At 39.2% G+C, this 27596-nt stretch overlaps 1 protein-coding gene across 9 annotated transcripts in view; it reads left to right on the forward strand.

Moving 5' to 3' along the window:
* LOC142466195 (IgGFc-binding protein-like) overlaps window positions 1–27596 on the forward strand; it is a 125437-nt gene that overhangs the window by 68311 nt on the left and 29530 nt on the right. For 3 of the 9 annotated variants that reach the window (XM_075571056.1, XM_075571062.1, XM_075571063.1), the window contains 27 exons: window positions 986–1227; window positions 2322–2605; window positions 3130–3407; window positions 3809–4407; window positions 4539–5112; window positions 5706–5905; window positions 5995–6375; window positions 6639–6922; window positions 7892–8160; window positions 8421–8498; window positions 9894–9965; window positions 10524–10679; window positions 10819–11093; window positions 13029–13113; window positions 13529–13600; window positions 14348–14431; window positions 15401–15481; window positions 15576–15662; window positions 18450–18530; window positions 18625–18711; window positions 20249–20329; window positions 20424–20510; window positions 21871–21951; window positions 22046–22132; window positions 25536–25619; window positions 26327–26395; window positions 27000–27241. In XM_075571056.1, the coding sequence (XP_075427171.1) occupies window positions 986–1227; window positions 2322–2605; window positions 3130–3407; window positions 3809–4407; window positions 4539–5112; window positions 5706–5905; window positions 5995–6375; window positions 6639–6922; window positions 7892–8160; window positions 8421–8498; window positions 9894–9965; window positions 10524–10679; window positions 10819–11093; window positions 13029–13113; window positions 13529–13600; window positions 14348–14431; window positions 15401–15481; window positions 15576–15662; window positions 18450–18530; window positions 18625–18711; window positions 20249–20329; window positions 20424–20510; window positions 21871–21951; window positions 22046–22132; window positions 25536–25619; window positions 26327–26395; window positions 27000–27241 (5000 nt within the window). The remainder of the gene's footprint in view (window positions 1–985; window positions 1228–2321; window positions 2606–3129; window positions 3408–3808; window positions 4408–4538; window positions 5113–5705; window positions 5906–5994; window positions 6376–6638; window positions 6923–7891; window positions 8161–8420; window positions 8499–9893; window positions 9966–10523; window positions 10680–10818; window positions 11094–13028; window positions 13114–13528; window positions 13601–14347; window positions 14432–15400; window positions 15482–15575; window positions 15663–18449; window positions 18531–18624; window positions 18712–20248; window positions 20330–20423; window positions 20511–21870; window positions 21952–22045; window positions 22133–25535; window positions 25620–26326; window positions 26396–26999; window positions 27242–27596) is intronic. The other 6 variants (XM_075571060.1, XM_075571059.1, XM_075571058.1 and 3 more) reach the window with 6 other exon arrangements.

The following is a 27596-nucleotide window of genomic DNA, read 5'->3' on the forward strand; positions in this document are numbered from 1 at the left end:
TGTGGCAGTGTGAGCAATGAGCAGTGTGTGTGCAGTGAGTGTGTGCAGTGTGCAAAAAAAAAAAATGTAAAAAAATTTTTTTTAAAAAATTTTTTTTTTTTTTTTTTTTTTTTTTTTTAAAAAAAACGGGAGCCACGGGAAAACCGCGTTATAACCGAATCGCGGTATAACGAGGCGCGTTATAACGGGGTTTAGCTGTATATATATATATATATATATATATATATATATATACATATATATATATATACATATATATATATATATATATATATATACATATATGTATATATATATATATAATCAAAAAATAAATAGATGATACCGTTCTGTGGCTAACGAAATGCTTTTATTTGTGCGAGCTTTCGAGATACACTGACATCGCCGGAAGAAGAGATCAGTGTATCTCGAAAGCTCGCACAAATAAAAGCATTTCGTTAGCCACAGAACGGTATCATCTATTTATTTTTATTGAAGTTCGGCTAACACGATACTGATACCTCTACATGTATATGTATATGTATATATATGTATATATGTCTGTGGGTGGGTTTTCTGGGTATGCACCTTAACCCTGGCTGTGCTCAAAGCTGTGACCATGGAAAAAGCTTAAGCCTATAGGGAACCATGTTAAAAATGGTTTTTGAAGCAAAAAGTGGTACTGTGTGCTCATTTGCATGTCATTTCCCAGAATCCGTTGCTGCAGTGGAAGTGCTGTGTGCTGGGTGATAATGGTGAAAGGCGGGGTTGCAGACCTGCCTAAGACATGCAGATGAGCATAAAGTTGTATTTACATTTGCATATATATATATATAGAGAGCGTTTAGAGATTTCCTTAGATGTTTACAGTATGTGCAATTCATACAGATTAGAATTGATTTAATAATTATTAATAGTTTTAAGTACTACAGTTAAGTAGTAATGGGTACTATGCACATAAGTTTTACTAAGTGTATTGTGTTTGGCTCCTTCATTCTGTGCTCAGGCTCCTGTGTGGTACAAGGGGACCCTCACTATAACACCTTTGATCATCAAGTCCATCACTTCATGGGAACTTGCACCTACACTTTATCTAAACTCTGTCACACTGACGCACACCTGACCGACTTCAATGTGGAAGCAGCCAATGAGCACAGAGGAGGCAACACTAAAGTTTCATACGTCACGTATGTGAACGTGGATGTGCACGGATACAGGATCACGCTGGGGAAGAATAGACACGTTAAGGTGAGATTACAATAAGAGTTTATAATCCAAAACGGGGGAAAGGATTTGCTGATATTAGAGATTCGCCAGAAATAGATCACTGGTGAATTGGGAGGAAAACATGAAGTTATTACCAGTGGCTGGAAAATGAATTAAAAGTGACACTGGACATTCATAAGGAGATGGACTTCACGTGAAAAGTCTCCAAGGAGGTTTAGTAACTATAAGATCATTCGTTTTATACTTGACTAGCTGATATACCCGGGATGTAATTTTCCCACTCCCTCTCTGTCTCTGCACCCCCTGTCTCTCTCAGCTCCCCCCCCCTCTCTCTCCCACAGACACAGACAAACACACACACTGTCACTCACACTCATACAAGCATAAGCAGCCTCTCCTCCCCCCTCCCCCCGTAGCTCACATGCAAAGTTCAGAAGCAGCAGCTCTCCTCCTTTCCGCCGATCACCCTCTCTCCCCCTCCCCCCCCCCCCGCTCCTCCCGCCGTAGTTCACAGGCCATCTCCCTCAGCCATCCCATACCTCAGGCAGCAGGAGGCTTGAGTCAGCGAGGACTGCACTGCACGGAAGGGGAAGAGCCAGGGGCAGCAGTGAGTGCGGGCGGCCAGGCGGAACCACTGGGACTGCTCCACGGAGCCCTGGTGGAGAATGACTGTGTATATAATGACGTCACCCTGCCTTGCACTCAGGGACCGCGAGAGCCAATGAGAGCCAAGGCCCGCCCCATGGTCAGGCAATGAGAGCCAATGACAACCAAGGCCAGCCCCGCAGTCAGCCAATGGGAGAGCTTGACAGCCAATGACAGCCAATGAGAGCGCGCACAAATCCACAGACAAACATCCTGACAGACAAACATTTCAGTTTTAAATAAATAAATAACACTAACCACGGACATTATAAGCAAAAAGATACACAATCTCATACTTTCCACTGAAGTATATATTAGTTCTACCAACACTCCCCACATTGTGTATCTTTATATAGTAACACTAAGAGACAATTCATAACATGTTTCCTCCAGCATTAAACGAACTGCAAAAATGTGGAATTTCTTTTTATTTCTCCTCATTACATCATGTGCTATTTCTGCTTTTATAGGTGGATGGAGAATCAGTAACGTTACCCATCAGTCTGTCACCAGGTGTCAACATCTTCCTAAGTGGTCGGAATGTCCTGGTCACAACAGCCTTTGACCTAAGTGTACAATTTGATGGAAATCATAAGGTAGTAGTGACTCTTCCAGGCAACTATTCAAGGAAAGTGTGTGGGATCTGTGGAAATTTCAATGGAAATGCAGCTGATGACTTCTTAAACCCAGATGGAGAATTAGAGCCCGATTCTGCCAGTCTTGGTAACAGCTGGCAGGTTGGCAATGACACAAGGTTGGTCATTTTTGATGTTGATCAAAGTTAACAGAAAATATTTATTTCATCAATGATATTGATATATATATATTTTTGATCACAAGATTTAACGTTATTGAATGGCATACAGTATAATACATGCTGACGTTTCGGTCTGGCGTGGAGCTTCATCGGAGCTGGTCTGAAACAACAGCGTGTTTTATATGTGATCCAAGCGCCCAACCTCAACCAATGTTGTTCTTATTATTGCTGGGCTTTGGGACATGCACCAGATAGCTGGAATCTTTTGGTGTATGTAAGTTTTTAACGTTTTACTTTTTTGTGTGCGCAGTGATATTTCTATTGTTTATCAATGATATTTAAACATATTGCTCATTATATTATGATAGCTTGTAGGTTGTTATACGTGTACAGCTTTGAGGTCTCACAGGTTTCCTGTGCAGGTGTACTGTAGGTACATAGCCTGCAAGACACCAACCCTTCTCAGGGAACAATATGGGTAATAGAGCTTTGCACTAACAATGGAACAATGTATCTCACAGGTGCTCCCCAGGAACGGATCACACACCAGACTGTACTGATGATGAGAAAGACACCATTGTCAGCAACAGCTTCTGTGGAATTATCACTGACACAAATGGGCCCTTCAGACATTGCCACAATGTGATAGATCCAACAGCTTACTTCAATAACTGTGTCTATGACTTGTGTGTATTGCACCTGGATCCTGACTCTCTATGTGACAGTCTTCAGTCCTATGTAGATTCTTGCCAGTCCCATGGAGTTACAGTAGCGTCCTGGAGAAATGACACTTTCTGCCGTAAGTACTACATGTATATCCTCATATAAGTAACACAAACAGGGCGCTGGGAGCATAACACGCATTGTCTCACATTTCTAAGACACTAAAAAGTGCCTGTTTAGAAGTGGGAGAAAATGTTAGTTACATTTCTTCATATATGAATATGCAGGTAATGTCTATTAATGGCTAGTTATAGATTTTCATAGCATATTGCATTGTAAATTGATTTACTGTGACTTATTGCAGGGAATGCTATTTTGTTTTCAGTTTGTTATATAATTACTAAGAATGTATTTCCCAGAACAAAGTGCAGAATACTGCAGGCACATGTCTCATAAATCACATAAGGAATGTCGTTTCTTAAAAGATAATCATTGCACATTCATCTCCTCCATCCAATTCTGTCTCTTTTATTACAGCTCTACAGTGTCCCCCTAACAGTCACTACGAGCAGTGTGGCACAGGCTGCCCGGCTACTTGTGTCAACCCAGGGTCCCCCTCATCTTGCACTCGTCCTTGTGCTGAGGGATGTGTCTGTGACCCAGGACATGTTCTCTATGACAACACGTGTGTCCAAAGTAACCAGTGTGGATGTTGGAAAGATGATAAGCATTATCCTGTAGGCTCTGAATTCTGGACAGATGACACTTGCTCTTCAAAATGCACATGTCCCTCAGCAGGTGGCAGCTTAGTCTGTAACAGCGCATCATGTCCAAGTAACCAGTACTGCGGAATATCCAATGGAGTTCCTGGCTGCTATTTTGATACATATGGTTTCTGTAGAGTCCATAATGACCCCCACTATGACACTTTTGACAGACAAAACCATCATTTTATGGGTCTGTGCACCTATACACTGGCCAAGCTCTGTGCCAATTCCTCTTCTTTACCTTATTTTAACATTGAAGCAAAGAATGAACATCGTGGAAACCCATCAGTGTCTTTTGTGGAGAAGGTCTTTGTTGACGTTTATGGTCAAAAAGTACAAATTGTGAGAAATGAGCAGAATCGTGTATTGGTAAGAAGTGACTTCTTATTGATTTGTTATTTATTGTCATTCAAACTAATCCATCATCATACAATAACATTTTATAGCTGATAGAATAACATTGTCACTGTTTTCAATGTGTTTTCTTTGATTTCTCACAGGTCAACCAGATCTGGACCACACTGCCAGTGACCTTGCTTGGAGGAGCAGTTAAAGTGAGCTGGACGGGGAAATATGTTAGTCTAGATACTGACTTCAAGCTGAGAGTCTCCTACGACACAGATAGTTCAGTGGAGGTGAAGGTTCACAGCACGTTTTCCAAACAGACATGTGGTATATGCGGTAACTTTAACAACCGTAAGCAAGATGACTACATGATGCCCAATGGACAGCAGGCCCAGAATTCTGATGAGCTGGGACACAGCTGGATAGTAGATGATGGTGACCCATTATGTAACACAGATGATTCTGAACCAATGCCCCTCCCTCCGTGTTCACCAGAAAAAGAAGACCTCTATAAAAACGATACATTCTGTGGTCTGTTAACAAGTAAAGATGGTCCTTTCCATATGTGCCATTCTGTGATCAACCCTGAAGGATTCTTCGACAGCTGTGTCTTTGACCTTTGTGCTTTGGATGGAGATGTCGGGATTCTGTGCAGTTTGCTAGCAGCTTATGCTGATACATGTCAGAAGCAAGGAGTGACTCTTAATTGGAGAGACAGCACTCTCTGTGGTAAGTATCATTGTTACCATAAATATATGTTTTGTAATACTCTTAATATCTGAGAGCAGATGTGTATAGAAGATAGAAAATATCCCCAGTAACTGGGACCATGTCATGCAACGTGTGCCTTAAGAATATGACCTGAAGCAAGATGGGACAAGCCACGTAACGTAGCTGCCAGCAGCCCGGGCTCAGGCCATAACTTTCCACAGCTTGGATTCCATCTTTTTATTAAAGCATCTTTGAACTTCCAACTTTCTATACTTACTGAGAATGTAGACTGTGTAAGATACTTTGCAGAGTAACGTTCTGAGTGTCTTTTCTTTCTTGTAATGTACCTTGTTGACAAGGAATTATTATTAATTTCTCAGCAGCTAAATGAAAAATAACAGTATGAGATATTCTGTATTAGAAGCATTATTTTTGTTTCTCTCAGTAATGCAGTTATTGTTAGTGATGTATCACAGCTATTTGTGTGTTCACATTATTCCACACACAAGTCACTGTACCAGATATCTTCTTATTGTACTTTAGCCAGTACATCCAGTTGGTTTATTTTGAAACTAAATGTCTCACTGATCAGACAAACTCTCTCATTTTAGAACCCAAATGCCCACTCAATAGCCACTACAATGCCTGCATGACCGCCTGTCCGATTACATGCCTGGAGCCTCTTGCCCCAGAGAACTGCAGCAATCCATGTTCTGAAGGCTGTGAATGTGATGAGGGATACGTCATTAGTGGAGGAACATGTGTTTCTAAGTCACACTGTGGGTGCTGGTACAATAACACATACTATGATGTGAGTGGAAAAGTTCATTAACCTTTGCAGTCCAAGTATAAATCAGCAAAAATAACTGGATTCTGAAAATGTCTTTTCTTTGCTCACAGGAAGGAGAGAGTTTCTTGGAAGATAATTGTGAGAACAGATGTGAGTGTAAAGGAAGCAATACCATGGTCTGTACTGCGGTATCTTGTGCTGCAGATGAAATATGCAAAGTTCAAAGCGGCACCTTGGGCTGTTACCCGTTAAGCACGGCAGTTTGCCATATTTATGGGGACCCTCACTACAATACGTTTGATGGGAGACTTCACCACTTCCAGGGATCCTGTAACTACACAGTGACTGAGACATGTGGGAACACATCGGACAGCTTTATTGTCACAACACGCAATGAACACAGAGGTAGCCCAAGCTGGACCGCCATTAATTCTGTGGCCCTCACTGTGGGCGGAGTACACATCCTATTAGGAAAGAACAATATTGTCTCTGTAAGTATTGTGTAGATAATATTGATGAGACATTTGAGTACAATGTACATTTTATACAACAGCACAATTTTGAATTTGATTTCTCATTTTGCTTAATAAGTGAGAGATGCTTTTGTTCAAAATATTACCACATGTGACTTGTCAGAAAATGACTTTTTTTGTTACATGGAATATACTTTATAACTTTTTGTTTCTGTATTTATATTTTCCAAATGAGGAATTACATCTTAGTCTAAAAATGTATTATGGTATTTTCTTTTCAGATTAACAATGCTTCAGTCACTCTTCCTGCTAATGTGTCAGATATACAAATTACCCATAGTGGCCGCTATGTGATAGTTACTACAGACTTTGGCCTCCAGCTTCAGTTTAACGGTGACCACGAGCTCTTTGTCAGAGTGAAGGAGAACTACAAAGGGACATTGTGTGGATTGTGTGGCAACTACAATGATAACCAACAGGATGACTTCATGCAACCCAACGGCACGGTGGTGTCTGATGTCAATGACTTTGGAACAAGCTGGAGAGTCCCGGATAATGGATGGCCGTGAGTGGTTTAATGTTCAAATAAAAAGAAGATTAATTGAAAAATTGCTAAAAAGGTCCACCTCCCCTGCCCATCCCAATTTACTAATAGCCATAATATCATCTGATTTTGGTCGGTGAAAAAGATTTCCCCTGTCGGTTTCAATCTCACACTTTTATGTAAATACTTAATTTGGTGAGATTTCTGCATTTGTATACAAAATGTTCTTATCACACACATTTGCACAGCCAGAACCAAAAAGGTTACCTAACTAATCATGTTGGTTGGACATGCAATAACTCTCTAATAAGTACAGCAAGGTGGGTTTGTTAAGCTAGTTTGCCCATTTTCACTTCGAAATTGTATTCTCTCAATTTAATGAATACAACTGTTAAATGTTCAGTCTCAACCATGATATATCATTGAGCTGTAATCAACGTATGTTATATCACAGTTTGATATTGAACTTCTAACAGGGGCCGACCCCAATCAATTCAAAGTTACATTTGAAACATTGTATTACAAGGGGATTTTCACAGAAAATGTATACAGGCATACACAGGTTTAAGGACACTCACTTTAAGTACACTCGCGAGTAAGGACATATCGCCCAATAGGCAAACGGCAGCTCGCGCATGCGCCAGTCAGCACATCCTGAACAGCAATACCTGCTCCCTACCTGCACCGAAGCTGTGCGCAAGCGGGGAGACTATAGAGCCTGTTACAAATGCATTATTTACATCAGTTATGCACGTATATGACGATTGCAGTACAGTACATGCATCGATAAGTGGAAAAAAGGTAGTGCTTCACTTTAAGTACATTTTCGCTTTACATACTGTACATGCTCCGGTCCCATTGCGTACGTTAATGCGGGGTATGCCTGTATCTGAGTATGGGCTGCTGTGTCCAATGCTAGGACCTCGAATACTTTGAGAGGTTCCCTTACTACATAACTTACTCACACTCAGCATTTCTTTTTGCTTATAGATGTGAATCTGCTCCTCCTCCTCCAACATGTTCCCCCTCGTTACAACAAGAGGCCGAAGATAAGTGCAGGATTCTAAAGCTGGTTAATAGTCCATTCAGACCCTGCCATATATACATTAACCCTCACCAGTACTTTGAGAGCTGCATCTTTGACCATTGTGCCACTGGTGGGAATGATAACCAGACCTGCGCTGTCTTAGAGTCTTATGCAGCAGCCTGTGAAGAAATAGGAGTTTCTCTGGGAGATTGGAGATATGGGACCATTTGTGGTAAGCTTCATTATTCTTCTGGTGTGTTCCCTAATGGCTTCAAAATGTCAACATGACATGGAACAGAATGCCTTCTTCCTCCTATTCCATACATGTCCGACTAGATTGACCTGTGCTCCATGCATAACCTCTGACCCTTTCCCTACAGCCCCAGTGGAGATGGGCACATTTATTTGACATTTGTTCTTTAATGTTGACCAGAATTTCACCACTTTTACACTACACCAAATTTATATTATTTTATACTTATATTTTAATAGGTTCCACTAATTCAACAACTACCGTCACCCCAGATCTCACAGCACCATCTACAACAGTGACATATCCGCCCTCTCCAGGTAAAGTATATTCATATACAGTATATTACTGAGTATTATCAGGTTGGACGGCAATGTACTTATTGAAGGAGCCATGAAAGGCTCAATGTTCTCATTCTTATTATTTTCTGCTATCTTCTATATTTTTAGCTCTTCTGTGGAGGAAATATTAATGGGATTTGTTTCAGTATTTTTAAAATCCGTTACTTTATGTACTTTATTTCTGCCCAATTTTAAACAAATATTGATTTATAAACCCCTTGACATGATATTATATTATTCTATTATATTTTTTATACATAAACATAGTTCAGAGTTAAGGATACCTGGCAAAGATTTGCATATTTTTCACCAGCCGTGATTCTTAAACAGGTGCAAAGATTTATATATACACATAGTTACGTAATTAAATAAAAGAACACTCAGATCTATTGAGTTCCATTTTTAGATTCAGGTTTCTAGTGATGACAAAAGAAATTACTTGTATTTAAAATCCTACAAATGTTTATAATTTTTGAATAAAACGTGTTGGTTTTTTTCTCTCAAATGTGAATTTAGCCGCCCTGTTTCTTTCCTGGGATTTCTCCCCAGCATACACTTCCAACCCCAATCTTCTTCCTGCCAAATAGTGACTAGGGATTGCGTCTGACCATCTCAGCGCACCCAGGTCTCTCTCTTTCTTAGTAAACTCATATCATCGTCTCACACACGTTCTCAAAGCCTATACTTCCTCCTGAATATTTGGAGGATATTAGCAATCTGGGCTTCGATATATAAAATAGGTGTAGACAGACGTTCACAGAGGTACACACTTGGAGTCGTTTATAATGTGAAATTATAATAAGGCTTTATTGTGCCTTTTTCTTTTCATCAGGAAATTCATCCAAAAAAGGGGGGGGGGACAAAGCTTCCATTCACTTGGGAGTATTTCTAGTGAAACACTATGCAATAATTCACATCTCCCTTAGTCAGGCAGTTCTCGCAGCCCCAAAACATATAACATGAAATAAGCAGATATAAGCAGTCTCTTAAGAATAAAAGTCTTATTTGTTTCTTGGAGGGAAAATCTCACTTCCTGGTTCAGCTTCAGGTGCAGTAGTTTTCCCTGTGTCTTGAAATCAGGTCTGCTGTGCAGAGCTCAAGACTGGTCAGCTCCAAGGGTCAGCTCTCAGTCAGAGCTACAGAGTCACTTCCTGTCTGAACAGACAGGTTTTTGTAAACAATCTAAATCCGGCAGGTGGTGTTTAGTAATTAACTACCAGAGGTTAACCACCACACTGCTGGATTAAAGGCACATTACTGAACAGGGATAAGTCCAATGTTACAAGAGGACATTGAGTGTGTCCTTGTAACTTACTGGTCTGGTAGTTTCTGAAGAGTTATTAAGTTTATTGTATTTTTCTGCTCTTTGGATAGATCCAACAGCTTCATCAGCTGCCAGCACCACGAGATCTTCTACCCCAGAACCTGCAACTTCATCCACTGCAGGTAAGTTTTTATATTCTCACTGAGACTTCTTGGATGAAAGATAATAGATTATATTAAGACGTTTACATTTAGCTATTAACTTCTGTTTAGGAAATATTGATGGAAATGTTTAACATTTTTGAAATTACACATTTTATAAGTAATGTTTTTAACTTTTTCTCAAAATTGAATTTGGCAGATTAGAGTGTGTCCTGGGTTTGTGTTTAGGCAGAATGTGAAACATCTGGCAAGTACAGTATCAGTGTGATGCATATAATTACCATTAACGCCATCACTGGAATTTCACATACAATACAGTATATCAAAACAATGCCATGTTTACAGCATGCTGACATATTACAATTCACACTGCAGCCTTATCGTGAGTCACATGCAATAAAGCATCTATCATGAAAACCCATTGTTAAAAGGCTATCAAATAAATATCCTGTGTGGCTCATTGTCATAGATATGGTCCTTCCATACAAATGACACATTTCCATAGTTCTATTGTATACTGTGGTGTAAATAAAAGAAAAGGGGAATTATAATATAATAAACATATGTGTTTCTTTTCAGATCATCCTGATGAATGTTCCGGTAACTTAAATTGCTCTTTTGATGATGACTTCTGTAATTGGAAGCAGTCATCATCAGATACTATGGACTGGATACGTCTGAAAGGTCCAACACCATCTGATTCTACTGGACCTTCATATGACCACACCACTGGAGGTATGCAGAATCTCCCAACAAATTGTACACAATAAGTTTACGTGACTGATATAAAACTACTCAGCCATATTGTCTGGCTTATTGTCACATATTGTATTCATACTAGTGCAAAATTTACCGAACAATGCCTCTTTTTCAGATGGTTCCTACATCTATATTGATGGACGTCATTCCCAACATGGAGATGTAGCGCTCCTGCTGAGTCCTCAGTGTAGGACGCAGGATGCAGTCCTCAGAAGCCGGACTCACTGCTTCCGCTTTTGGTATCATATGTATGGAGATGCAGAAATGATGGAGTTGAAGGTTTATGCCTTGACCGATGAGGGTGTTGAGCTAGTTACTATATTGGCTGGAAATGCTGGTGACAGGTGGCATTTGGAGGAAGTTCTTATACTAAACACTGGTAATATTCAGGTGAGTTCATTTATTTTACAGATTTTACAAAAGAAACAAGTAAAAGTTTAAAAATTAGAGTCTTAGGGCCGGATCCACAGAGGTCCCTGTTGTTGATGTAAAGAGGCGTTAACCTACACTGGCGACACACTTTATTCGAGCTTGGCTAGTCCCACGAATTCGGGTATACCCGGGTGTATTGAGGTTTGTGACTGTTTTCTGCCCGAGTGCATTGAGTTATTTTCCAAGCAGGGATTGAAGCATTTTATTCCCGCTGGCTGCAATACTGCACAGTATATATATATATACTGCATTACAATTCATGAATTTATGCCATCTGGTAGACACGCGAAGCATTGCAGCCTATTAAATCCTAATCATTATCATTTAACAGATAAGCCGCCCATCAGCCAGGCATGAACCCAGGCTGGGAAGGCAAATGCAACGGGGCTTGTCAGAGGTGAGGAGTGGCGCATTCCAGGTATCTGCCAGGTACATACTGGGTATTTGCTCGAATAAAGTGTGTCGGTGCAGTAAGTTAAGTGTTAACATGTATCTTCAAAGCTCAATAACAGTAGGTTAATCATGTTTTTGGGCAGAATGGCAAAAAGAAGCATTCCCCCTGATAACGCATATCCACAGAGGTCCGGTAAAATGAACACAGGGATTTAAAGAGATGCTAGTTAAATCATACCTAAAGGTGGCATTTCTCCCATCCAGACCCTGAAATATGGGCAGTGTAGGAAAGGGAGTGCACAGGTATTTTTTGTGCACAGGTATGTTTTGTGCAAAGCTATCGTTTCTGCACAGGTATTTTTTGTGCACAGGTATTTTTGTGCACAGGTATCTTTTGTGCACAGGTATCTTTTGTGCACAGGTATCTTTTTTGCACAGGTATCTTTTGTGCACAGGTATCGTTTCTGCACAGGTATTTTTTGTGCACAGGTATGTTTTGTGCACAGGTATGTTTTGTGCACAGGTATGTTTTGTGCACAGGTATGTTTTGTGCACAGGTATCTTTTGTGCACAGGTATCTTTTGTGCACAGGTATCTTTTGTGCACAGGTATGTTTTGTGCACAGGTATGTTTTGTGCACAGGTATGTTTTGTGCACAGGTATGTTTTGTGCACAGGTATCTTTCCGCATGTTGATTAAAGTGTTTGGCAGGGACTGCACAAGTCACTGACGTGGAGTCTGACCTGAGTGCAATGTATAGCGCAATCCTGTTATACTCAGTGTCAGTGTAAAGTGATTACAACTTGTCTGCACTGGACTCTGTGCCCCTCCTCTGCCCCAGCCTCGCAGTCAAAGAGGATGACATGGGGGAAGCATTGTGGGACATGTAGCGGGCTGTGGGGGAGGGGTCACACATGGGGAGGAAAGCAGTGGGGGACTTTTGGGTGCGGGGTGACATGTGGGACAGAAGGTGCCATGGAGGAGACAAGAGGGTGACATGAGGGGGAGAAGTGGGGTTGGGGGTTGTACCTCTTCCACGTGCAGCTTGCAATCCCAGGGAGGGGGGCTCCGCTCTTCATTGTTCGGGGATTGAGCCGCTGACCGCATTATTTAAAGCCTGTGCTGATGAGACATACAACGACGGTGGTTTTTGCCTATAATTAGCTTCTACCCCAGGGGAAATAATGTCTGTTAATTAGAGAAACCTCTCCTGTGACATTCTGGAAATGATAATAACTGGGTGTAATAAGGGGAAGTGACATAGGTACATAGTCGATGAGGTTGAATAAAGACATTTGTCCATCGAGTTAAATTGATACACAAGTTGTAAATTAACCATATCCCGTTCCCTCTTCTTTTTCACTAAAGCCCAATTTAGACCCCCTCTATATCCAGACTCACATCATAAAATAAAATATTACAAATAAAGTATTTCCTGCGTATGACTCTGTAGTTTATGTCCTAATGGTTTCTAAGTAACTTGGTTCTTTACCTTGGCAGATTATTATTGAGGGTGTGAGAGGTGAAAATGATCGCAGTGACATTGCTATCGATGATGTTTCTTTTGTTCCGGGATACTGCATAAGTAAGTCACATAGACCTGAACAGTAATTGTAGAAATATGTATTGGGTGAAACCTAATAGATTGTGTGTATGCAGGGACATTATTTACATTACCTTTAGTATTTTTACACATTCTCTTGTTATCATTTTCCTGCAGTGTAGACATGAAATTACTTTTGATCTCATAAAGAACAGACTAGTTTAACCAACACACTAACACACAAACACACTAACACACCAATACACTAACACATCCCCAAAATACACCAACACACCAACACACCAACACACAAGCTGCAACCATCATCCCTTCAACTACTGTATTTGCTCAGGAAAATCAGTTCTAGGTTTCACAACTTTCTCACACTTAAACCTGGTCTGCAGGTTCTAAAAAGAAGTAATGGGGTGTTTTCCAATTTCCCCTTTTCTTTTCATAGATTCCATTATTTCAACAACTGCGCTCACCAGAGAACCCACACCCGCTTCTACATCTTATCCAGCAACGTCAGGTTAATGACCAGTCCTGTTTTATGAATATGTTCCTGTGCAGTATTGGTCTTTATGAGAATGGATTTATTGATTAGAAGGGGCTTTCAATGTAACCTATAATGTTGAATCCATTTTTTTTGATGCTTCTGTGAATAAGGAATTTCTGTGATCATTTGCTAGGCTGAAGGAATATTTTTGCGTGGAAGGCTTGGATTCCCTTCGTTACCCTCTCTAGTACTTTGTAGGGACATGAAACTGAAAACGGTCTCCTCATCCCATATGTTTAAGACTAGTTTAATGCAGATTCCCCTCTCCCACCCGACCAATTTTCAGCTCCGGGCTCCTCTGGTTCCTGAGACACTTATCGGTAAAATTATCGCGTTCCTGTCCCCAGCAGGGAACACAAACAACGATTTAAATCTCCTGCATCACGCAGACCAATGGGAAGCTGCAACATCATCCACCGCGACTTCCTATTGGCCGGCGTGATGTGGGGGAATTTACATACCAGGAAGTATCAGCGCTATATTTACCAATAAGTATCTTGGACACTAGGGGGTCCCGGAACTGAAATGAACAAAGTTCTGCTCTGGGGACCCCCTGCTCCCCATCCGAATACAAGGAAAGGTTGATGGTTCGGGGCAGGAAACTGCAGCTTCCTCACAGTGTAAGTGGGAGAGACGGCGATTCTGTATGTTTGGACAATAATAGAAAATTCTTTCAATCTGCTCTCAGGTGTTTAATAATGTTCCCCTTTTTCTTAACAGGTCCCACAGCTTTGCCACCTCACAGCACCAACGTCCCCACACCGGCTCCTTCCACAACAACAGCCACATACCCTCCGGGTTCAGGTAAATGAGCTCAGTTTGCTTTTGCAAATCTGTCCGCGTGTTATATTGTCCTTTACAGCAGTGACACGCGGTATCTCCTACTCCCGCTACCCGCGCTGAGGTCTCTTTTACACGTGTGCGGATGCACTTTAGCAACAAGAATGTAACAAGAATGGGAAGTTCTCCAAATAAGTTCTGAGGCCCGAGGTGCAGCAGGTTAATGAATTACGTTCTGTTTTGCAAATACGTTCATGTGCTTTATTGTCCTTTATAACTGTGGCTACATTAATAGGAAAGAGTATTCAATGTAGTTTATAAAGTGCAGGCAATTCTCGCTGACGCTTTTGTGAAAAATAATGCGATAATTTGCTGGGGTGAAGGATTCTTGTTTTAGTTACTATAACTGCTTAGACTTTGTTACCCTTTATATCTCCTTATATCTCTATATCCCTCTATATCTCCTTATATCTCTCTATATATCTCTATATCTCCTTATCTCTCTCTATATCCCTCTATATCTCCTTATATCTCTCTATATATCTCTATATTTCCTTATATCTCTCTATATCTCTCTATATATCTTTCTATATCCCTCTATCCCTCTATATCTCCTTATATCTCTCTACATCCCTCTATATATCCCTCTATCTCTATATCTCATTATCTCTCTCTATATCCCTCTCTCTATATCTCCTTATCTCTCTATATATCCCTCTATCTCTATATCTCATTATCTCTCTCTATATCCCTCTATCTCTATATCTCCTTATCTCTCTCTCTATATCTCTATATATCTCATTATACCTTTATATCTCTGAATATCTCTCTATATCTCTTATTCTCATATTCATCAGGCTAGACTAACCAACACTCCAAGTACTATACTCGTTACTCTCATACTCAATAGAAAACGCTATAAGTTTTACAATAATTAGAAGTGATAAAAAGTAGTTGTCAGGTTTGTACTAATTTAAGCCTTTCCTTTAATAGGTTCCACAACTTTGTCATCTATCATCACCAAAGAGCCCACGACAGGTCCATCAACAACCTCTAAATACCCAACCACTCCAAGTAACTGAGCTTAGAAATATGTTCATGTGCTGAATTGTCCTTTATCATAGAGAATATATTTAGGTTTTTACTCATTTAACATTTTTTTCCATAGATACTTCAATAGCTGACAGCACTTCAGGCCCCAGCACAGCTACTGGAACACCAACAACCCTCACAGCAGCAACGTCAGTCATTACAGGTACTGCGGGGGAGTATGTTACCTATGTACTGCGGGGAGTATGTTACCTATATACTGCTCAGTCATTACAGGTACTGCGGGGGAGTATGTTACCGATACTGCTCATTTTCCTGCAGATATATCATGGGTCAGTGGTCTTAAAGATTGGATGTATATATGATTATTTATTAGAGGAGCAAACCGGAATATAGTATACAGCACTACGCTGGAATATAGTATACAGCACTACGCTGGAATATAATATACAGCACTACACTGGAATATAATATATAGCACTACACTGGAATATAGTATACAGCACTATACTGGAATATAATATACAGAACTACACTGGAATATAATATATAGCACTACACTGGAATATAGTATACATCACTACACTGGAATATAGTACTGCACCGACACACTTTATTCGAGCAAATACCCAGTATGTACCTGGCAGATACCTGGAATGCGCCGCTCCTCACCTCTGACAAGCCCCGTTGCGTTTGCCTTCCCAGCCTGGGTTCATGCCTGGCTGACGGGCGGCTGATCTGTTAAATGATAATGATTAGCATTTAATAGGCTGCAATGCTTCGCGTGTCTACCAGATGGCATAAATTCATGAATTGTAATGCAGTATATATATATATACTGTGCAGTATTGCAGCCAGCGGGAATAAAATGCTTAAATCCCTGCCTGGAAAATACCTCAATGCACTCGGGCAGAAAACAGTCACAAACCTCAATACACCCGGGTATACCCGAATTCGTGGGACTAGCCGAGCTCGAATAAAGTGTGTCGCCAGTGTATACAGCACTACACTGGAATATAATATATCGCACTACACTGGAATATAGTATACATCACTACACTGGAATATAGTATACAGCACTACACTGGAATATAATATATAGCACTACACTGGAATATAGTATACATCACTACACTGGAATATAGTATACAGCACTACACTGGAATACTGTATAATATACAGCACTACGCTGGAATATAATATACAGCACTACGCTGGAATATAGTATACAGCACTACACTGGAATATAATATACAGCACTACGCTGGAATATAATATACAGCACTACGCTGGAATATAGTATACAGAACTACACTGGAATATAGTATACAGCACTGCGCTGGAATATAATATACAGCACTACGCTGGAATATAGTATACAGAACTACACTGGAATATAGTATACAGCCCTACGCTGGAATATAGTATACAGCACTACGCTGGGATATAGTATACAGCCCTACACAGGAATATAGTATACAGAACTACACTGTAATATAGTATACAGAAATACACTGGAATATAATACACAGCCCTACACTGGAATATAGTATACAGAAATACACTGGAATATAATACACAGCCCTACACTGGAATATAGTATACAGAACTACACTGGAATATAGTATACAGAAATACACTGGAATAAAATACACAGCCCTACACTGGAATATAGTATACAGAACTACACTGGAATATAGTATACAGCACTGCACTGGAATATAGTATACAGCACTATACTGGAATATAGTATACAGAAATACACTGGAATATAGTATACAGCACTACACTGGAATATAGTATACAGCACTATACTGGAATATAGTATACAAAAATACACTGGAATATAATACACAGCACTACGCTGGAATATAATACACAGCCCTACACTGGAATATAGTATACAGAAATACACTGGAATATAATACACAGCCCTACACTGGAATATAGTATACAGAACTACACTGGAATATAGTATACAGAAATACACTGGAATAAAATACACAGCCCTACACTGGAATATAGTATACAGAACTACACTGGAATATAGTATACAGCACTGCACTGGAATATAGTATACAGCACTATACTGGAATATAGTATACAGAAATACACTGGAATATAGTATACAGCACTACACTGGAATATAGTATACAGAACTACACTGGAATATATTATACAGAAATACACTGGAATATAATATACAGCACTACGCTGGAATATAGTATACAGAACTACACTGGAATATAGTATACAGAACTACACTGGAATATAGTATACAGAACTACGCTGGAATATAATATACAGCACTACGCTGGAATATAGTATACAGCACTACGCTGGAATATAGTATACAGCCCTACACTGGAATATAGCATACAGAATTACACTGGAATATAGTATACAGCACTACACTGGAATAAAGTATACAGCACTACACTGTAATATACTATACAGAAATACACTGGAATATAATATACAGAACTACGCTGGAATATAGTATACAGAACTACGCTGGAATATAGTATACAGCACTACGCTGGAATATAATATACAGAACTACACTGGACTATAAAATACAGCACTACACTGGAATATACTATACAGAAATACACTGGAATATAATATACAGAACTACACTGGAATATAGTATACAGAACTACGCTGGAATATAATATACAGCACTATGCTGGAATATAGTATACAGAAATACACTGGAATATAATATACAGAACTACACTGGAATATAGTATACAGAACTACACTGGAATATAATATACAGAAATACACTGGAATATACTGTACAGAAATACACTGGAATATAATATACAGAACTACACTGGAATATAGTATACAGAACTACGCTGGAATATAGTATACAGCACTACACTGGAATATAATATACAGAACTACACTGGAATATAATATACAGCACTATAGGACACAACCGTCTCTCTTACAAAAATCCTCAACCAAGCCTTTCCTTTAATAGGTTCCACAACTTTGTCATCTATCATCACCAAAGAGCCAACGACAGGTCCATCAACAACCTCTAAATACCCAACCACTCCAAGTAACTGAGCTTAGCAATATGTTCATGTGCTGAATTGTCCTTTATGATAGAGAATATATTTAGGTTTTTACTCATTTAACATTTTTTTCCATAGATACTTCAACAGCTGACAGCACTTCAGGCCCCAGCACAGCTACTGGAACACCAACAACCCTCACAGCAGCAACGTCAGTCATTACAGGTACTGCGGGGGGGTATGTTACCTATATACTGCGGGGGAGTATGTTACCTATATACTGCTCAGTCATTACAGGTACTGCGGGGGAGTATGTTACCTATATACTGCTCAGTCATTACAGGTACTGCAGGGGAGTATGTTACCTATATACTGCTCAGTCATTCATTACAGGTACTGCGGGGGAGTATGTTACCTATATACTGCCCATTTTCCTGCAGATATATCATGGGTCAGTGGTCTTAAAGATTGGGTGTATATATGATTATTTTTTAGAGGAGCAAACTGGAATATAGTATACAGCACTACACTGGAATATAGTATACAGCACTATACTGGAATATAGTATACAGCCCTACACTGGAATATAGTATACAGCACTACACTGGAATATAATATACAGAACTACACTGGAATTTCCTATATATACATACACTGGAATATAGTATATAGCACTACGCTGGAATATAGTATATAGCACTACGCTGGAATGTAGTATACAGAACTACACTGGATTATAGTATATAGCACTTCGCTGGAATATAGTATACAGAACTACACTGGAATATAGTACAGTATACAGCACTACGCTGGAATATAGTATACTGTACAGTACTACGCTGGAATATAGTATACAGAACTACACTGGAATATAGTACAGTATACAGCACTACACTGGAATATAGTATACAGCACTATACTGGAATATAGTATACAGCACTACACTGGAATATAGTATACAGCACTACACTGGAATATAGTATACAGAACTACGCTGGAATATAATATACAGCACTACGCTGGAATATAGTATACAGAACTACGCTGGAATATAGTATACAGCACTACACTGGAATATAATATACAGAACTACACTGGAATTTCCTATATATACATACACTGGAATATAGTATATAGCACTACGCTGGAATATAGTATATAGCACTACGCTGGAATGTAGTATACAGAACTACACTGGATTATAGTATATAGCACTTCGCTGGAATATAGTATACAGAACTACACTGGAATATAGTACAGTATACAGCACTACGCTGGAATATAGTATACTGTACAGTACTACGCTGGAATATAGTATACAGAACTACACTGGAATATAGTACAGTATACAGCACTACACTGGAATATAGTATACAGCACTATACTGGAATATAGTATACAGCACTACACTGGAATATAGTATACAGCACTACACTGGAATATAGTATACAGAACTACGCTGGAATATAATATACAGCACTACGCTGGAATATAGTATACAGAACTACGCTGGAATATAGTATACAGCACTACACTGGAATATAATATACAGAACTACACTGGAATATAGTATACAGCACTACGCTGGAATATAATATACAGAACTACACTGGAATATAGTATACAGCACTACGCTGGAATATAATATACAGAACTACACTGGAATATAGTATACAGCACTATGCTGGAATAAAGTATACAGCACTATAGGACACAACCGTCTCTCTTACAAAAATCATCAACCAAGCCTTTCCTTTAATAGGTTCCACAACTTTGTCATCTATCATCACCAAAGAGCCCACGACAGGTCCATCAACAACCTCTAAATACCCAACCACTCCAAGTAACTGAGCTTAGCAATATGTTCATGTGCTGAATTGTCCTTTATGATAGAGAATATATTTAGGTTTTTACTCATTTAACATTTTTTTCCATAGATACTTCAACAGCTGACAGCACTTCAGGCCCCAGCACAGCTACTGGAACACCAACAACCCTCACAGCAGCAACGTCAGTCATTACAGGTACTGCGGGGTGGTATGTTACCTATATACTGCTCAGTCATTACAGGTACTGCGGCGGGGTATGTTATCGATACTGCCCATTTTCCTGCAGATATATCATGGGTCACTGGTCTTAAAGATTGGGTGTATATATGATTATTTATTAGAGGAGCAAACTGAAATATAGTATACAGAATACCCTGGAATATAGTATACAGCACTATACTGGAATATAATATACAGAACTACACTGGAATTTACTATACAGAAATACACTGGAATATAGTATATAGCACTACGCTGGAATGTAGTATACAGAACTACACTGGATTATAGTATATAGCACTTCGCTGGAATATAGTATACAGAACTACACTGGAATATAGTACAGTATACAGCACTACGCTGGAATATAGTATACTGTACAGTACTACGCTGGAATATAGTATACAGAACTACACTGGAATATAGTACAGTATACAGCACTACACTGGAATATAGTATACAGCACTATACTGGAATATAGTATACAGCACTACACTGGAATATAGTATACAGCACTACACTGGAATATAGTATACAGAACTACGCTGGAATATAATATACAGCACTACGCTGGAATATAGTATACAGAACTACGCTGGAATATAGTATACAGCACTACACTGGAATATAATATACAGAACTACACTGGAATTTCCTATATATACATACACTGGAATATAGTATATAGCACTACGCTGGAATATAGTATATAGCACTACGCTGGAATGTAGTATACAGAACTACACTGGATTATAGTATATAGCACTTCGCTGGAATATAGTATACAGAACTACACTGGAATATAGTACAGTATACAGCACTACGCTGGAATATAGTATACTGTACAGTACTACGCTGGAATATAGTATACAGAACTACACTGGAATATAGTACAGTATACAGCACTACACTGGAATATAGTATACAGCACTATACTGGAATATAGTATACAGCACTACACTGGAATATAGTATACAGCACTACACTGGAATATAGTATACAGAACTACGCTGGAATATAATATACAGCACTACGCTGGAATATAGTATACAGAACTACGCTGGAATATAGTATACAGCACTACACTGGAATATAATATACCACTACACTGGAATATAATATACAGAACTACACTGGAATATAGTATACAGCACTACGCTGGAATATAATATACAGAACTACACTGGAATATAGTATACAGCACTACGCTGGAATATAATATACAGAACTACACTGGAATATAGTATACAGCACTATGCTGGAATAAAGTATACAGCACTATAGGACACAACCGTCTCTCTTACAAAAATCATCAACCAAGCCTTTCCTTTAATAGGTTCCACAACTTTGTCATCTATCATCACCAAAGAGCCCACGACAGGTCCATCAACAACCTCTAAATACCCAACCACTCCAAGTAACTGAGCTTAGCAATATGTTCATGTGCTGAATTGTCCTTTATGATAGAGAATATATTTAGGTTTTTACTCATTTAACATTTTTTTCCATAGATACTTCAACAGCTGACAGCACTTCAGGCCCCAGCACAGCTACTGGAACACCAACAACCCTCACAGCAGCAACGTCAGTCATTACAGGTACTGCGGGGTGGTATGTTACCTATATACTGCTCAGTCATTACAGGTACTGCGGCGGGGTATGTTATCGATACTGCCCATTTTCCTGCAGATATATCATGGGTCACTGGTCTTAAAGATTGGGTGTATATATGATTATTTATTAGAGGAGCAAACTGAAATATAGTATACAGAATACCCTGGAATATAGTATACAGCACTATACTGGAATATAATATACAGAACTACACTGGAATTTACTATACAGAAATACACTGGAATATAGTATATAGCACTACGCTGGAATGTAGTATACAGAACTACACTGGATTATAGTATATAGCACTTCGCTGGAATATAGTATACAGTTCTATGCTGGAATATAGTATACAGAACTACACTGGAATATAGTACAGTATACAGCACTACACTGGAATATAGTATACAGCACTATAGGACACAATTGTCTCTCTTACAAGAATCCTCAACCAGAGAAAAACAGCTTTGTGTGTGGCAGAAATGTGGTCAGCAGCCTGTGTTCAATATAGTGTGATCTCTTCTACACATATGTTGATAGTAACAGACAGAGGCACAGGTAAGAATAAATAAAAGAGCAAAAAACAAAAGGTACTTATCGTCCCTTGACACGGGGTCAGAAAAACATTGGTATTTGTCATGTATGACACACCTGTGAGCACGTGACCTGCATACGGGACAAGGGTTAATACACAGCTCGCAAGCTGGACCACTTTTCCCCTTCGCAGAGGACCCTCCAATGAACAATATCTTCCCTCATTCTGTCCCCATATCCCACCTGTCACGGACAGCACACAAGTGGGCACATTTGCCACCAGGTTAAATACACACGGCTACTCTAGCCAACTCATTTTTCTCCACCGCAAGGTACTTTCAATGAGGTAATATTAAACCTTTACTCCATTGTAATCATATGTATCTGCTTCCACCACCAGAGAAGTATGCAAAATTTCTAATTAATAAATATCTGCCAGGGTCTCAGGTCCCTGTTTATTATTGAAAAACTAGGCACTTAACAGACAAAAAATCTGTTGTAGCAAAATCTATTTAATTTTTTTTAAATACTCTCTACAAAGCGTGCAACAGTTCATTCAGATGCCCAAAGCATTACTTATTAAAGAATTGTTTAAAAATTTATATATATATATATATATATATATATATATACACATACAGTTCTTTGATTACAAGAACATTCAGGTAGAATAAATGCAGAATAGTTTCTTAAAATAACAGGATAAAACATAAAACAGAAATTCTTATACAGTACGTTACCATATGTCATAGGTTTTTCCCCCAGAGAGGTCACTGGCGTAGAAAGATGATAATTCCCATGATTAATCCCAAACACACCTCTGTTGAAATCTGATTTCAGAACTCCAGGGCAAGACCTATGTAGCATTGTTCTTCCATTAAAAATCACACAAGCCCAAACCTGTCGTAAATCAGCTGATAGGTGACGCTTATATGACTTTAAAAAAATACTGATCTGGGAAGACAATTAAAATCTTGACTCAATATATAAACTCATACCTTCCCCTTTCTAATACTTAGACACGTGAGTCATATCAATAGATTCAGACGATTATAACAGACGTAAAAAGACTAATTATGACGACTTGCTCCTAAATGTGAGTGACAAATGGATATATGCCCCTGGCTTCCTTCCAGACCTCACGTGCCTGGCCTCACTGCATGCGTCTCCTTGCACCGATTACAGATATGTGACCGCTACACGTGCCTGGCCTCACTGCATGCGTCTCCTTGCACCGATTACAGACATGTGACCGCTACACGTGACTGGCCTCACTGCATGCGTCTCCTTGCACCGATTACAGACATGTGACCGCTACACGTGCCTGGCCTCACTGCATGCGTCTCCTTGCACCGATTACAGATATGTGACCGCTACACGTGCCTGGCCTCACTGCATGCGTCTCCTTGCACCGATTACAGACATGTGACCGCTACACGTGCCTGGCCTCACTGCATGCGTCTCCTTGCACCGATTACAGACATGTGACCGCTACACGTGACTGGCCTCACTGCATGCGTCTCCTTGCACCGATTACAGACATGTGACCGCTACACGTGCCTGGCCTCACTGCATGCGTCTCCTTGCACCGATTACAGATATGTGACCGCTACACGTGCCCGGCCTCACTGCATGCGTCTCCTTGCACCGATTACAGACATGTGACCGCTACACGTGCCTGGCCTCACTGCATGCGTCTCCTTGCACCGATTACAGATATGTGACCGCTACACGTGCCCGGCCTCACTGCATGCGTCTCCTTGCACCGATTACAGACATGTGACCGCTACACGTGCCTGGCCTCACTGCATGCGTCTCCTTGCACCGATTACAGACATGTGACCGCTACACGTGGCTGGCCTCACTGCATGCGTCTCCTTGCACCGATTACAGACATGTGACCGCTACACGTGCCTGGCCTCACTGCATGCGTCTCCTTGCACCGATTACAGACATGTGACCATTATACTTTAGGATAGAGGTTATAGCCAGATATCCGCATTTATTATAACTCTTTTGTGGAATACTTTCGTAGCCACGCCCCCTGAACCCCGCAGAACCCTCCAGAGAATGCTTTGAAGATAACTTTAAAAGGGTTTTGACTTAACAGATTGATTAATATACATTATATTCCGCACCATTTTAATTACACTACTAAACATTTTCTTTTCTCTCATTTAGATATATGCTCCCCTGTATATCTGTATGTATATCTGTATATATATATATGTGTATGTATATATATATATATGCTCCCCTGTATATCTGTATATGAGAGAAAATGTTTGATAACAAGAGAATGTATACAAATGTTAGGAAAATAAGAATGATTTAACAGGTCAAACCCTTATAGCACCAAAGTGAACAATGGCCATGGTAAATTGCTGAATTATTTTATTAACTGATCAATTACTTATTACTTATTTGTCCTTGAAAGTTGTAGGATATATTACTGGAGAAAATTGTTATAATTGATTTATGTAGAAATTCTTCTTTCTGATTTAAGTGTAATATTAAACAATTGATAAAATGCCTAATTCTGTGTTTGTACATGTATATTTTCATTGCTTTTAACAATAATTGAAATGTCTAGAAGTAAATACTTATGCTTATACTATTTTATGCTTATCTATAATATTCATTATGTTTATATGTCATATGTTCCACTAATTTAACAACTACCATCACCCCAGATCTCACAGCAGCGTTTACAACAGTGACCTATCTGCCCATTTTAGGTAAATGAGTCTATGCCTGTTTTACAAACATTAGGAACAAGATTAAGACAAAAATGTGACGTTGTGTAAATAATTTCTGTAGAACTATTACTAATGTGCACTGTTCTATTATTAGGCTCCACTATCTCAAACCCTACGGATACCTTGGGAACCACAAAAGCCTCTTCAACAACAACAACTATATATCCGCCTTCTCCAGGTAAATGTATATTCATATACAGTATATTACTGAGTATTATCAGGTTGGACGGCAGAAATACTAATTGAAGGAGCCATGAAAGGCTCAATGTTCTCATTCTTATTATTTTCTGCTATTTTCTATATTTTTAGCTCGTCTTTGAAGGAAATATGAATAGGAATTGTTTTTAGTCATTTTGTTTTTAAAATGAGTTACTTAATTTACTTTTTTTCTGCCCAATTTTCAACAAAAAGTGATTTCCGATTTAAAGGGAAATTGCTTCCAAGGATCAAAACAATCCAGTTTTATTTAATTATTGTTTGTAAATATGGTCAAATCAATTAAAGGGTTAACTTTCCTTAGAAACTCCCGTTGTGTGACACAGTAGCACTCACCCCCTTCTCATTGATCCCCCAAAGTATTTAATGTTCAGGCATTATAGGATTTATCAATCCTTATTGGTAATCATTCTTTATCATTTTATTCGCATGAATAGTATTGGGAAATAAGTTCATCGCTGGGATCCCAAAATACTTATTGGGGAGAGACCTCAGTGCTGTGTCCTTATTAACCCCTGTCCTGTGTCACTGGGATCAGTCGTTGGGTTTCTGTATCTGCTTGTTTCCATTTAATGCTATTGTGAGAAAATAAACTGTTACAAAACTTTTATTGCACACAGGTTCTAGAGACTTTATAGCAGCCAGTAAATCAAACGTTTCTTTTATTAGATTCCACTAGAACGTTTCCTACCATACAAAGCTCCACAACATCTTCACCTGTAACACTCCCCAGCGCAGGTACATTCGTCTCTTTGTAATGTCCCTCTATTGATTGTCTGTTGTTGGATATATATTTATTTATTCACTGTAGAAGCACGAAACAGACAAAGTAACAGAATGCATAATCTATCTTGACATTGGAAAACACATATATATATATTGCGTTTAGTGATTTCCTTAGATGTTTATGTTTATCGTGACATTGGAAAACACATACATAGTGTGTGTGTGTGTGTGTGTGTGTGTGTGTGTGTGTGTGTGTGTGTGTGTGTGTGTGTGTGTGTGTGTGTGTGGTGTTTATGTTGCGTTTAGAGATTTCCTTAGATGTTTACAGTATGTGCAATTATATGAGTTTATTACATGTTGTAAACGGAATTCTTTTGAAACCTCTCAGGTCTCTTCTTCAAGTGTCTGGCTATTAGAACTTCAAATTGAAATTTCTAGTATGATGCTCAATGGATTTTTAAGTCTAAGTATAATTAGTGACTGAGTGCTAACATACAGATTAGAATTGATTTAATAATTATTAATAGTTTTAAGTACTACAGTTAAGTAGTAATGAGTACTATGCACATAAGTTTTACTAAGTGTATTGTGTTTGGCTCCTACATTCTGTGCTCAGGCTCCTGTGTGGTACAAGGGGACCCTCACTATAACACCTTTGATCATCAAGTCCATCACTTCATGGGAACTTGCACCTACACTTTATCTAAACTCTGTGACACTGACGCACACCTGACCGACTTCAATGTGGAAGCAGCCAATGAGCACAGAGGAGGCAACACTAAAGTTTCATACGTCACGTATGTGAATGTGGATGTGCACGGATACAGGATCACGCTGGGGAAGAACAGACACGTTAAGGTGAGATTACAATAAGAGTTTATCATCCAAAATGGGGGAAAGGATTTGCTGATATTAGAGATTCGCCAGAAATAGATCACTGGTGAATTGAGAGGAAAACATGGAGTTATTACCAGTGGCTGCAAAATGAATTAAAAGTGACACAGGGCATTCATAAGAAGATTTACTTCACGTGAAAAGTCTCCCAGGAGGTTTAGTAACTATAGGATCATTCGTTTTATACTTGATGTATGTTTGTTTTGCAATGCCTGCTGTATCCCATTGTTTCACAGTATTTGGAGACAAACATTAGCTGGAGAAGTTTTATGCACTAAGCCATTAAATAACACTAACCACGGACATTAAAAGAAGCAAA

Source organism: Ascaphus truei, chromosome 14, assembly GCF_040206685.1.
Source record: "Ascaphus truei isolate aAscTru1 chromosome 14, aAscTru1.hap1, whole genome shotgun sequence".
NCBI classification, from domain to species: Eukaryota; Metazoa; Chordata; class Amphibia; order Anura; family Ascaphidae; genus Ascaphus; species Ascaphus truei.